The sequence below is a fragment of the Rhineura floridana genome, chromosome 9, assembly GCF_030035675.1.
Source record: "Rhineura floridana isolate rRhiFlo1 chromosome 9, rRhiFlo1.hap2, whole genome shotgun sequence".
NCBI lineage: Eukaryota > Metazoa > Chordata > Lepidosauria > Squamata > Rhineuridae > Rhineura > Rhineura floridana.
This window is the reverse complement of record NC_084488.1, coordinates 105,846,787-105,860,395: the sequence shown is the minus strand read 5'-3', so window position 1 is coordinate 105,860,395 and position 13,609 is coordinate 105,846,787. Positions and strand designations below refer to the sequence as shown.

At 44.1% G+C, this 13,609-nt stretch overlaps 1 protein-coding gene and 1 long non-coding RNA gene across 4 annotated transcripts in view; one reads left to right on the top strand and one right to left on the bottom strand.

Annotated features, from left to right (window-relative positions):
* Positions 1 to 13,609, top strand: part of LOC133363739 (uncharacterized) — a 30,698-nt gene that overhangs the window by 12,291 nt on the left and 4,798 nt on the right. The window lies entirely within an intron of this gene.
* The window catches only part of LOC133363736 (broad substrate specificity ATP-binding cassette transporter ABCG2-like), a 57,093-nt gene continuing 52,994 nt past the window's right edge, over positions 9,511 to 13,609 (bottom strand). For all 3 annotated transcript variants that reach the window (XM_061583055.1, XM_061583056.1, XM_061583057.1), the window contains one exon: positions 9,511 to 11,470. In XM_061583055.1, the coding sequence (XP_061439039.1) occupies positions 11,323 to 11,470 (148 nt within the window). In that variant the 3' untranslated portion in view covers positions 9,511 to 11,322. The remainder of the gene's footprint in view (positions 11,471 to 13,609) is intronic.

Sequence of the window (13,609 nt, the reverse complement as noted above, 5' to 3'; positions counted from 1 at the left end):
TCTGACCAGATGGTGGATGTTCAACCTGTTCTGGATGGGGTTGCACTCCCCCTGAAGGAGCAGGTTCGTAGCTTGGGAGTTCTTTTAGAACCATCCCTGTCACTTGAGGCTTAGGTAGCCTCGGTGGCACGAATGCTTTTTACCAACTTCGGTTGGTGGCCCAGCTACGCCCCTATCTGTATAGAGAGAATCTCGCTTCGGTTGTCCATGCTCTGGTAACCTTGAAGTTAGATTACTGCAATGCACTCTACGTGGGGCTGCCTTTGAAGATGGTCCGGAAACTGCAGCTTGTACAAAATGCAGCGGCCAGATTGATAACAGAGACTAGGCGTTCCGATCATATAACACCGATCCTGGCTCGCTTGCATTGGCTGCCTATATGTTTCCGGGCCAGGTTCAAAGTGCTGGTTTTAACCTATAAAGCCTTATATGGCGTGGGACCACAATACCTGGTGGAACACCTCCCCCGATATGAACCCACCCGTACACTACGCTCTACATCGAAGACCCTCCTCCGGGTACCTACCCATAGGGAAGCTCAGAGGGTGACAACAAGGAAAAGGGCCTTCTCAGTGGTGGCCCCCGAATTATGGAACAATCTCCCTGATGAGGTACACCTGGCGCCAACATTACTATCGTTTCGGCGCCGGGTTAAAACTTCCCTCTTTTCCCAGGCATGTTAGCATTTTAGTACGTGTTGAAAACTGTCTTGATTCTTCTGGGTATTTTATAATTTTAAAGTTTTTAAAAAGTTTTTAAATTTGTTTATATGTGACCTATTGTATTTTTATGTTTGACTGTTGTGCACCGCCCAGAGAGCTTCAGCTATGGGGCGGTATAGAAATTTAATAAATAAATAAATAAATAAATAAATAAATAAAATTATTATTATTATTTTACTTCTCCTCCTCTGTAGCCAGCAAGGTATGAGCAGGCTTCTAAAAGTAAATAAAATGCAGGTTTGTAGTCATTTTTGTGAGCTCACCTACAAGGCCTTCCCTGACCCTAACAGTGATGGTGATACAAGGACACTAACGGAGCCCCCTTGCAGGATCCCAGCAGCGATAACACTGCTGATAGAACAGGCAAAGCCCCTCAGGAAGGTGGAGGGTCTAGGCAGCTCAGCCTCCCTAATGCAGCCCATAAAAATTCTCTTTAAAGAGTGCTACATGAGAGAAAATGATGTAGCTCAACATACTCAGAATTAACTCAAAAGCCAACTGACAAGAGAATCAACCAGATTCAGCAACAGGAACCCAATTGGCACCAAGTAACACTGAAACAAACTACTCTTAACTATTCTCCAGTTAGAGGACATCATCATCCATATCATCTTGATAAACCTCAGTGCTCCATTCTCCTCAGTTCTCATCCAATCACGAGCCAAGCTGAAAGCCTGCCCTTGGGTGGCACTTTTGGGGCAAAATCAGCCATTTCCCAATATAGCCTCTTTGTGGCTTGCTGCCCTGCTCTTGCTCCAGCTGGGGACTGTCCCCTCCCGTGCCATTGGGCCATCTAACACCAACTGTCCTGTGGGAAGCTTTATGGGAAAGGGTTGCAGATGAAGAAGGCCTCACAGCCTGCTCTGGCTGCAGCGCTGGCCCAAGACATTTTGTTGCCTGAAGCAGGACAGCAAATGACACTCTTCCCCACAAACCAGGTCAAGGTGCATGTGACCTGAGGCCAGACAATTTTTTTTTGATACGTGACGTAGAAAACCATACGAGCTTCTCTCCAATTAAATTATAACAAGATATTTAAAATGTGCTGTGCTTTCACAACACCCAAAATCAGTTGTCTGAGGTGGCTGCCTCACAGCAGCAGTAGCTGGTGCCCATTGATAGGGCAGAAGGCAGAGAGGACAACAGGTGGAGACAGAGCTAATGACAGCCAGAGTCAACTAAGGCCCCATCTGCACTATACATTTAAAGCATTATTGTACCATTTAAGGGGTCTTGGCTTCCCCCAAAGAATCCTGGGAACTGTAGTTTGTGAAGGGTGCTGAGGGTTGTTAGGAGACCCTTATTCCCCTCACAGAGCTACAGTTCTCAGAGTTCTGGAAAGAGGGATTGATTATTAAACCATTGTGGGAATTGTAGCTCTGTGAGGGTAATAGGGGTCTCTGAACAACTCTCAGCACCCTTACCAAACTACAGTTCCCAAGATTCTTTGGGGGGGGAAGCCATTACAGTTAAAGCAATATAATAATGCTTTAAATGAATGGTGCGGATATGGCCTAATTCTAATTTTGTCCACATCCTCCTCCATGCTAAGTTCTACAAGGGCAAGAGACTAAGGTGGAAGAAGCTGACAGGTAGTGCCACTTTTTGGAATGGTTGTCAGAAAACAGGCAGGTGGAGATTGGCTGAGGGCAGACTGAGGCTGCTGGAGCAGTGCCCCCATTTGCCTTAATAGACCAGCCGCCACTGCCTCATGGACAGTTCCTTCCCCCACCATAGTGCCATCTGAAACCAACTGCTCTCTGGGAAGGAGGCCAGGAAGGAGAGAGGAAGGCAGGTAGAAATAGGCACAAGCTCCTGCTGGGCTCATTCCATTTCACTTTGTCCCCGCTACCGTAAGTGACCTGAGCTGCTTTGAGGACTTCACCTGAAAAGCAGGGTATAACATAAATATAAAACCCTTAATATCCTCACTGGCTTCAGTCTCCGGTATGCCCAATACCATCTTTGCAATGCTCTTCCTATCCATTCAAGTGCTTCTGCGGCAAGAGGAAGAGGTGGCCAACCAGGTGATAGATGGAGAAAGAAGCTGACCAGGTGAACCAGGAACCAAAATGATGACGCTTACTTCTCCCCCCACCCCGGTGGTGAAAAGGTCGCTGATCCTACCTCCAGCTCTTTCACTCTCAGGCTGTACTTAGCTATGGCCATTGTGACATAAACAGCATCTCCACCAATCTCCTTTCTTCCTTTTCACTTGAACTAAAAACACCACACAGCAAATTATACAGCCACGAGAGTAGCTGTATACTGTAGTCAGCATGGATTTTTCACATTCCCCAATGTTAAATTGAAAATACCCCCATGCCATTCTGATGCTTCCCATAAGCTCATTTAAAAACAAAACCTTACAAACCTTATAGTCCTGAACTCAGAAATGCTTGTTTAACAATCTTCTAAATTTTCACGGCGATACACAAAACAGTCAGAGAATCAAGAGTTGAAAGTGTAAAAAGAGAGAGAAAACAGACCCCTGTTGGACTTTTTTTCTGTCAAAGTTCTCATAATATGTTGAAATTAATTAAAAATCAGCCATGTTTACAGAGTACCTGTAATCCTATTACTAACCTTGCCCCACACTCTGACCTTCATCTTCTGCAGTTTAAAAGTTAAAAAAACACCTGGCTGATTTATAATTAATTTAAGAAATTTTGGCTGGAAGCCAATGATATTATCAGACATGCTCAGTAAGAACCAACTGTCAGTGTTCTAAAAGCCAGACTCACTGCTGTTGGGCTTGCCTAATCAGGGGACCGCATCCACACCAGACTTGGGGCATGATCCAACCACATTTAACCCCCACTGATTTCAATGGGACAGTGTAAGCAATTGCTTAAACCAATGGACCAAGAGTGCTTAGCATTATCTGAATCATGAGCAATTCCCAGAGTGGTTTAACAATCAGCCCCTCTTCCCAGGGACTGCCTAGCCCAGCCTTTCCCAACTAGTGGGGCACCAGGTGTTGTTGGACCACAACTCTCATCAGCTTCAGCCAGCATTGCCAATGGTCAGGACAGATGGGAATTGTGGTCCAACAACATCTGGTGGCCCACTAGTTGGGAAAGGCTGGCCTAGCCCCATGAAGCATGGATGGCCTCCTCTCCAGTTGTCTTTTACCAGTGGTGAAGACATTTTCATTTTGGCAAGCGTTGCCTTGCTAGGTACTTGATGTTATATGTAAAGCAGAGGGGGCAGAGCTTGGAAAAGTTACTTTTTTTGAACTACAACTCCCATCAGCCCAATCCAGTGGCCATGCTGGCTGAGGCTGATGGGAGTTGTAGTTCAAAAAAGTAACTTTTCCAAGCTCTGAGTGGGGGCTATCTTTTTAGGGGGACTGAGGGCCATACTGATATATGGCTGACCTTCCAAGCGCAGCATGGCAAAGTGGGCATGGCCAAGATGGTAAATGGGTGTGGCCGTGGTGGAAAAGTGGGCATGGCCAAAGCAAAAAACAAATACCTTTTAAAGATCTTTCCCACAACTGCCACAAAGTGTAGTTATTTTACTACCTCATTCTTTAACTCCCTTCTCTCCCCCGGCCAAATTCTTGCCTGCCTTCCCTTAACCCCATTTACCAAATTCATCCCTTTCCCTTCATTCATATAAGAAATGTTTTTGAAAGATTCCTCTGTATTTCTTTTTTTTTAAAAAAGATGAAGGCTACATGTGTGTTAATGTGGAGATATGTCCACCATTTCACCTGTCAAGGGGATGCTTTGAACAAAATACACCAACTGCCTCCTTGTAAGTCTATTTTGTCTCGAGGCAGCAGTAAATGCTTCACACAAAGTTGGGAGGGAGGAAACAGGCAAGGCTGGCAGCAAAAGCTCTGGCTGGAAAAGACAGCCCTCACCTCCCCCAGTGGTAGCTGGGCGTGGTGTTGACAGTAAGATCATTATACTTAAGAGTCCCTGCTGCTGCCGGTAAAACAGTGGTCTGTATGAGTTTGGCTCTGTTCCATCTGGGCCGCTGCGAGAGCAAAGAAAGTGTGCCCTGAGTGAAAGAATGTTTGCCAGTGCTCAAACGGAAGAGCCATCTGTTCCAGCTCTCTGCTGCATAAGGAATGGTTATCCATCCACCAGCTTTTCCCTGCCAACTCACATAACTCAGACCAAGGTATGCTATGAGCATGGCAAGAGTGTGCACTGTGGAAGGCTGCTTGCAGGACAAATAGCAGCAAGTGGTATCAAATAACTCAAGCAAGTAAGCTAAGCCACACACTGGCTAGCTTTGCACATCACTAAACTATGGTTTAAATGTGCACACTGCAAAAAGCATGGGTGCTTTGCTCCTCCTGCACTCCTGCAAATGTTGTGTTGCCAGGAAACAAGCCATGGTCTGGCCTAGCATTAAGGGCCAGTTCACATTCCAATTTGATGTTTTGCCATCTCTCAATTTCCTTTGGATTGCCTTAGCAAGTATTCACTAATAGGCAAAAAAAACCCTTGCGGTTTAAGAACATACCTATAGCCAACAGATATTTCTATCAAACTTTTAAAAGCAGGGAAATTGGGCAGCTATAGTGAATGCACCAGGGAAGAAGGAGGCCTGACCTCCTCTCAGATATTGGACCGTCCTACAAATTTATCAAAATGTAAACACAATTTCGGTTGGTCTTTCACCATCCAATCCATTTCCTGTGTAGCTTGGAAGAATTTGGTAACATGTGCCTCTGAGCATATGGTGGGTGTTGGCAACACCTGCCATCTCCAGTGATGGAGAATTACATTTTTGTATGTTTGTTGATGTTCTTATTACTTTGCTTTTTGTGTGTTACTACTGTTTCTACAGAGAATCTAACCTAGAAAATTATATTTCTCTCATTATTCATCCTAGAAATCTGTGTCAAATTTATGGGTGAGCTTCATTTTATAAGGCGATATATATGGCTGTATGTATGATTATTTCAGATATGTACCTTTTTCTTTAAAGCTTGCCTTGTAATACAAATTCTACCTCTCACACTAATACTAGATACACGTGTCCAAAATCTTAATGCATCTGATCCAGGGATAGCCACTGTGGTGGCCTCCACATGTCATTGGGCTCCCATATCCCTTCATCCCTGATCATTGGCCATGCTGGCTAGGATGTATGTGAGCTGGAGTCCCAACAACATATAGAGGGTACCAGGTTGACTATTAGCCTTGTGCTCTTGCTTATGAAAATTCAGACCACAAGAAAATAAGAACCTATGAAGAGTCTGCTAGATCAGGCTAATGGCCAATCTAGTCCAGCATTCGGTTCTCCCAGTGAACAACCAGATGCATATTACTATTTATTATTGTTGTTAATTGAATTTCTATCCTGCCCTTCCTCCCGAAGGAGCATGAAAGTAGGACCTGAGTGCAATAGCACTCTCCCGTCTCCCACAGTGAAGGCAATTATTTGGAACAATTATTCCCCAATAACTGGGAAACATGATTATGTTTCCTTTGCAATATACAGATTTTTAATCTGAAAGGCTGCATTCCTCCAAATGCCAGTGGCTGGCAATGGGGCAACCAACAGGGAATGGCTATAACCTTCATGCCCTGTTTATGGGCTTCCCAGAACTATCTGGCTGCATGCCTACCCCTGAAAACAGGGTGCCAGGCTGGATAGTCTAATCTAGCAATGTTCTTCTTAGATATGCCTTAATAAACATGTCTGTGTCTGAGAGAATGTCCTCTTCCTTGTCCTCACTGCAGCAAATTTTGTAGTCCCTGTGCCCAATAAAATTCCCTCCAGACCTATATTAAGGCTTTGCCAACAAAAAATAAATACATAAATGTATTTATTTCTTCTCTTTATGTATTATATATTCAGGATATATAAATCTGTCCACTGAGATGAGCACTTTATGCATCTGGGAAGAAGTGAACTCACAAAAGCTTATGCCACTACATATTTGTGAGCCTTTAAGATGCCAAAGACTCATTGTTGTTGCTTTCCACAGCAGAGAGCCACAGCTTCCTCACTGGTATACCTCACATTAGTAAGATAATAACGTGGCTTGAGTTGTTTATTTGTGGTTTTGTTTTTTGTTAGCCACCTTGTGAACCCTGTTCAGGAAAGGTGGGATATAAATGTTTTCACTAAATAATTAGCACATGTTGCACCTACTAAAAATGCTGCAACAAAAGGCCAGTGCAACCCTCAAGCCACAGATCATCTGCTAAAGGCACACCCTTCCCAGCACCAACCTATGAGCACCATTAAATGGGCCACAGCTTACTTCTGAGTAAGCACACAAATATAATGGTGCTGTTAAGTTTCTCACTGTTGAGGTGAGTGTCTAGGCAAAGTGTGGGTGTATTTGTATGTAAGAGGGAGAGTGCATGTGTTTAGAGAGTTAATCTGATTCAATGTTGGTCATTTGTTCTGTATTATACAGCCACGAGAGTGGCTGTATACTATAGCCACCAGGGATTTTTCACATTCCGCAATGTTAAATTTAAAATACCCCCATGCCATTCTGATGCTTCCCATAAGCTCATTTCAAAACAAAACCTTACATAACTTATAGTCCTGAACTCAAAAACGCTTATTTAACAACCCTCTCAATTTTCATGGCGATACACAAAACAGTCAAAGAGAATCGACAGTTCGAAGTGTAAAAAGAGAAAAACCTCAGAGCCCTTTTTGACTTTTTTCTGTTCTCATAATCTGTTGAAATTCATTAAAAATCAGCCATGTTCACAGAGTACCTGTAATCCTAATACTGACGTTGCCCCATACTCTGACCTTCATCTGCTGCAGTTTAAAAGTTTAAAAAAATGCCTGGCTGATTTTTAATTAATTTAATAAATTTTGCCTGGGACCCAATGATAGCGTGGAACATACTCAGTAAGAACCAACTGTCAGAGTTCTAAAAGCCTCACAGCTGCTGGGCTTGCCTAATCGGAGGGCCACACCCACACCAGACTTTGATTTCATGTGAGACAGTCATGGCTTCCCTCAAAGAATCCTGGGAAGTGTAGTTTGTGAAGGATGCTAAGAGACTCCTATTCCCCTGAGAGAATGGTTTAACAGTCAGTCACTCTGATTGAAGGTCTGTGAGGGTAACAGGGCGTCTCCTAGCAACTCTCAGCACCCTTCACTAACTACACTTCCCAGGATTCTTTGAGAGAAGCCATGACTGTCCAAAGTGAAATAAAGGCCTGGTGTGGATGTGGCCAGGGAAAGCTTTGGTTTAAATTTGGGTGGGAGGCTACATGTGTCTGCTGTAAAATAAAAAGGTGGGGGAAAGCCTGAAAAAGAATGATTCTGTTTACAATGTTTTCCTTTTGGAAAGGAAAGGGGCTTCCCTTCTGCCCAGTGCCCACCCACCCAATCTCCTCCCCTCCCACTCCCTGCCCCGTCCCTGGGTCAGTGTTGGACTACGACCTGGGAGACCAGGGTTCGAATCCCCACAAAGCCATGAAGCTGACTGGGTGACCTTGGGCCAGTCACAGCCTCTTAGCCTCAGAGGAAGGCAATGATGAAATCACCTCTGAATACTGTTTACCATGAAAACCCTATTCAAAGGGTCACAACAGGTCGGGATTGACTTGAAGGCAGTCCATTTTCATTTTCAAACATGATTGCATAGAAATAAATCCCACTGAACTCAAAAAATATGCAAATGATCAAACCCACCCTCCCTTCTCTTTCCTCCTATCCCCTCTTCTTGCCCCTTCCCTCCCCCTTCCTTTGCCCCTCACTCCCCATTCCCTTCCAATCCCCTCTTTCCCCTTCCCCTTCCTCCTCCCCATGGTCAGTTTTACCTATCTTAAACATGATTGCACGGAAGTAAATACCATTGAACTCTATAAGCATGCAAATGATCAAACCTGCTCTCCCCTCCACCTTCCTTTGCCCCCCTCCAATACGCTCCTTCCCACTTCCCCTCCTCCTCCCCCATGGTCAGTGTTTCCTATCTTAACCAAGATTGCATAGGAGTAAATCCTATTGAAAATAAGCATGCAAATGATCAGACCTGCTTTTCCCCTCTCCTCTCCTCTCCCTTCCTCCTCCCCTGCCCACTCCAGCCCTCCCTCCCTCCCCCGGTCAGTTTCACCTATCCTAAGCATGATTGCAGGGGAGTAAATCCCATTGAACGCAATAAGCATGCAAATGATCCATCCATTCTCAGCAAACTTCGACAGGATCCCATTTCTTACCTCCCAGATTAAAAAGCAGGGAAATTCACTAATAGGCAAAAAACCTTGCAGTTTAAGAACATACCTATAGCCCACAGCTATTCTATTGGGCAGCTATAGTGAATGCACCAGGGAAGCAGGAGACCTGAACTCCTCTCTGAGATACTGGACTGCCCTACAAATTGGTCAAAATGCAAACACCATTTGGGTTGGTCTTTCACAGTCCAATCCACTTCCTGTGTAGCTTGGAAGAATTTGGTAACATGTGCCTATAGTTTCCATGGAGTACTAGAACACAGCCTTTCTTTTTTCTTCCTTTCTTTTTTCCTTCCATTCCCAGCCCCTTCTCCTCCCCTTGTTTCAACTCAGCCACCTTCACCCCTCATATTCATCCAGTCATTAAGCTACTGCTGAGGTGAGGTGCTGCGCATGCGCCGAAAATGGTACCCACACCAGCGCCCCAGAAGTGGAAGTCTGTATGGGTCTGAGCAATGTAAGAGTGTGGAATTGCGGGTGGGTGCCACCTGTCTCTGGGTTGTACATCTCATAGTGTACGGGGGAGAGAGGGAGGCGCTTTTTTTTTTACCAATAATAATCTTTTTTCACGATTACAAAAATTTGAAAATTTTGTTTCAAAATGTAGTTTATTGAGTGCATTAGTCAGGTTTACTCCCCACCCACCCCGATCAGCTCAGTTAAAGATAGTGTTGCTATTTTTTCTCCCCTTTTTGGAATGTGGGGGGACATTAGCACAGTTAGGTGAGGTCTTACAATGGGGGATTCTCTTTAAAAGAGGACATGTTAGTACTTCAGTACTTCAAAATGTGGTGCTTGCTCCTGCTGCGTGAGGAGCCCTGGACTCCTGCCAAATGTCATGTGCTGACAACACTGCCGTTTTAGGGAGCAACAGCTTGCATTAATTCACTGCGTCTGGTTTATTCATTTATTTAATTTCCATGGTATCTACAGAAACAAGATGCTGTACCAGTATAAAACAACAGACCCAGTCTGCCTTTGTTCTGCAAGGCTCACAATCTTAAGTAAGAACCTCAACCGACTCAGGGATGGAGGTGGCGGAGGGTCAGGGAGAGGCGAGATCTTAGAGCTGTAAACCATGCAGCATCTATCTCAGCTCATGAGGTTCGGTTCTCATCCTAAACTCAGAATGAGCCACAGAGACTACAAAACAGAAAGGAAATACGTAATGTTTCTAATTGATTGCACTTCAACATAATCCTTTATGTGAAATATATAATAACTAAGCAGTTATTCTTTAGCAGTTTAGTTATAATTTGTATGCAAAACCTTTCCACTCATTTGATGCCCTAAATATAGGTATTTCTAAATTAAATTTTATATATGCTAATTAACTGATTGGCTCCTATTTGGGGTGGAAAGAGAAATAAGATATTGCATAAAATAGTGCAATGAAATAATAGTTTTCAATTTGTACGAGTGGGCAAGCTGATACGAAAGTCTGTGGATGGGAAGCCATTCAGGGAAGGAGGTGATCTGGAGCAAGGAAAGGATGAATGCCCTTTCTCCTTCCCCCACTGCACAATCTCTGCATGTAGTCATCCTCTTCCAAAGATCCCTTTCTTAAAAACTAAAACAAACCTTGGTGTTAGGAACCATGTATATGCAGTACTGACTTAACAGGGGCTTTCATATGACACTTCACCCCCACATTCAATGAACGTATGGAAGCCCCCTGGCCCTGAAGTCCACGTTTTGTGTAAAGGGAGAGAGGGAGGGTGCTGAGTGTACACAACAGTAGGCACATATTTCCCCTTTTCAAACACCATGCCAAATGCAACGGGGACCAGGGCCAGTGAGACACATAATATGGGGAATGAGACCTGCAAATGCAGTCCTGTTTCTTGCTCCTTCCAGTCATACACTGAACGCATGAGGAGGTTCATATGCATAGTGCTAATCTGTGTGACATGCTCTGAACACACCAGAAGTGCTATCTAAGCAGCAGCAGCAGGTGTATTCTATAATCCTGTGAACAAAAAGGGCTTAGCTTTAGAAATCCAAGTTTCTTGCTCCTAAATTGTATCGATTCATGACAATCCCTCTCAAAAACTGTTCTGCATTTTAATTAATATTAATCCTTTTGGACTTAAGCACTTTATATCCCATTGGTTTCTATGGGAGAATTAAGCACTTGATTAACTCTCTCCCACCTATATCTACAGAGCTTGCAAGTGCTCAGTCTTGATTGGATCCTGCCATATTGCTCAAACTTTTGGCTGCTTAGGGTAAAAGTGCCACTAACAAGTATGTCAATATAGAAAAATAATATTTGCGTGTGCTATAGATGCAGATATTTTGCAATACTGTTTTTCTCCATTACGTGTTCAAGAAAAAAAGAAGACTTAATAGAAGAGAATAGTCATGCCTACAGCTCTGCTACTTAGGACGTCTCCAGGGCAGTCTGGATCACAGACTTGTCTTTAAGAGAATTTTTTCATGAACCGCAACTTCATATATGAAATTGTAAGGAAAATTATTATCATGCAAGCAAGTGCAACATGATTCTGCCACAGGCCCCATGCAGTTGCTTCGATCCCTTGGCTTTTCAGATATTGTTCTCCAGTGCACCTACAAAGAAGAGGTTTTGAGAATTAATCAAGTACAATGTATTTTAATTGTTCCCCTCTTGGACTCTGGCAGCAGCCAGCAACTTTGTAGCTTAAGAGAGGGAGAGAGCACATGGGAAGGGCTGTAGCTCAGTGGTAAAGCCCATGGTTAGAATAGCTCGTAGTCATATACTGACTAGCTGGACCAATGGTCTGATTCAATATAAAGCTGGGGTGGCTAACCTTTTTGCCCAAGGGCTGTTTTCACCCTTGGCCAACCCCCCAGGGGCTCCATGGCAGCAATGGATGTGGATGAAAATGGGTGACATTACATTCTCATGATCACACAGGCCCCATCCTCAACTGATCCATTCATATCTGCTGAAAAGAAGGTTTATCATGCCCTCTTCACTCATCAAATGATCAATCTGATGACCAGGGAGGGAACAATTTGTATCCTCAATAGGGTGCTGGGCTTGGCAAGAGAGTTGCAAAATTCTCCACCCCCACCCAGTGTTGTGCCTGCTTCTGACTTTTTTCTTTGTTTGCCACTATTGCCAACATTGGTGGGACCTCGTGGTGGTGAGAAAAAATGCTGGGGTTGGGGGTTAACCACCCCTGAAAAAAAGCTTTTTATGTTCTGTGGAACCATCTGGCCCAGCTGCCACCAGGAGTCAGCAATTCTGCATAAAATGAAGAGAGAAAAAGACCCTTTCATTGGCCTCTTGACATCTCGTTAACAATGTTTCAGTTGTGAGCCTGGGGGCAGGCTCTGTGCTCATTTTCATTTTTGTACTGTGTGAGGTGATTCTAGACCCTTTATAAATAATTCACTAATAGGCAAAAAAAAACCTTGCGGTTTCAGAACCTACCTATAGCCAACAGAGATTTCTATCAAACTTTAAAAAGCAGGTAAATTGGGCAGCTATAGTGAATGCACCAGGGGAGCAGGAGACCTGACCTCTTCTGTGAGATATTGTACTGCTCTACAAATTTGTCAAAATGCAAACTCAATTTAGGTTGGTCTTTCACAGTTCAATCCACTTCCTGTGTAGCTTCCTATTAGTGAATTTTTCTGTTTTTTAATCTGGGAGGTATGAAATGGGATCCTGTGCAAGTTTGCTGAGAATGGATTAGACATTTGCATGCTTATTGAATTCAATGGGATTTACTCCGGTGCAATCATGCTTAGGAAAGGTGAAACTGACCATGGGCAAGGAGGAGGAGGAGGAAGGAGGGAGTACTGGTGCGGGCAGAGGGAGAGGAGAGGGGAAGGAGGCAGGTCAGATCATTTGCATGCTCATTCAGTTCAATGGGATTTATTCCCATACAATCATGCTTAGAATAGGTAAAACTGACCATGGGGAGGGGGAGGGGATAAGAGAGGGAAGGAGGTGGAGGGGACTGGAAGGGAAGGAGGAGTGGGGGGCAGGTTTGATCATTTGCATGCTTTTTGAGTTCAGTGGGATTTACCCCTGAACAATCATGTTTAGAATAGATGAAACTAACTTGGGGAGGGGCAGGGTGGAGGAGGAAGTGGGAGGGGAAGAAATTGAGTGGACAGGGACTGGGCAGAGGGAAAACCCCTTTCCTTTCCAAAAACAAAACATTGTGAACAGTATCATTGTTTCTCAGGGCTTCCCCCGCCTTTTTGTTCTACAGCAAACACATGTAGTCTCCCACCTAAATTCAAAACAAAGCTGTCACTGGCCACATCCACACCAGACCTTTGTTTCACTTTAGATAGTCATGGCTTCCCCCCAAAGAATTCTGGAAAGTGTAGTTAATGAAGGGTGCTGAGAGTTTGTAGGAGATGCCCTGTTCCCCTCACAGAGCTTCAATGAGAGTGGTTGACTGTGAAGGGAACAGGAGTCTCCTAACAACTATTAGCACCCTTCACAAACCACACTTCCAAGGATTCTTTGGGGAAGCCATGACTGTTTATAGTGGAAATAATGTCTCACATGGGTGTGGCCACCTGAGTAGCCAAGCAAATAGCTATGAGTCTGGCTTTTAGGACACTAACAGTCAGTTCTTACTGAGCATGCTGAACATTATAATAGACTTCAATGTTAAATTTCTTAAATTAATTAAGATTGGCCAGGCATATTTTTAACTTTTCAACTGCAGAAGATGAAGGTCAGAGTATGGGGCAAGGTCT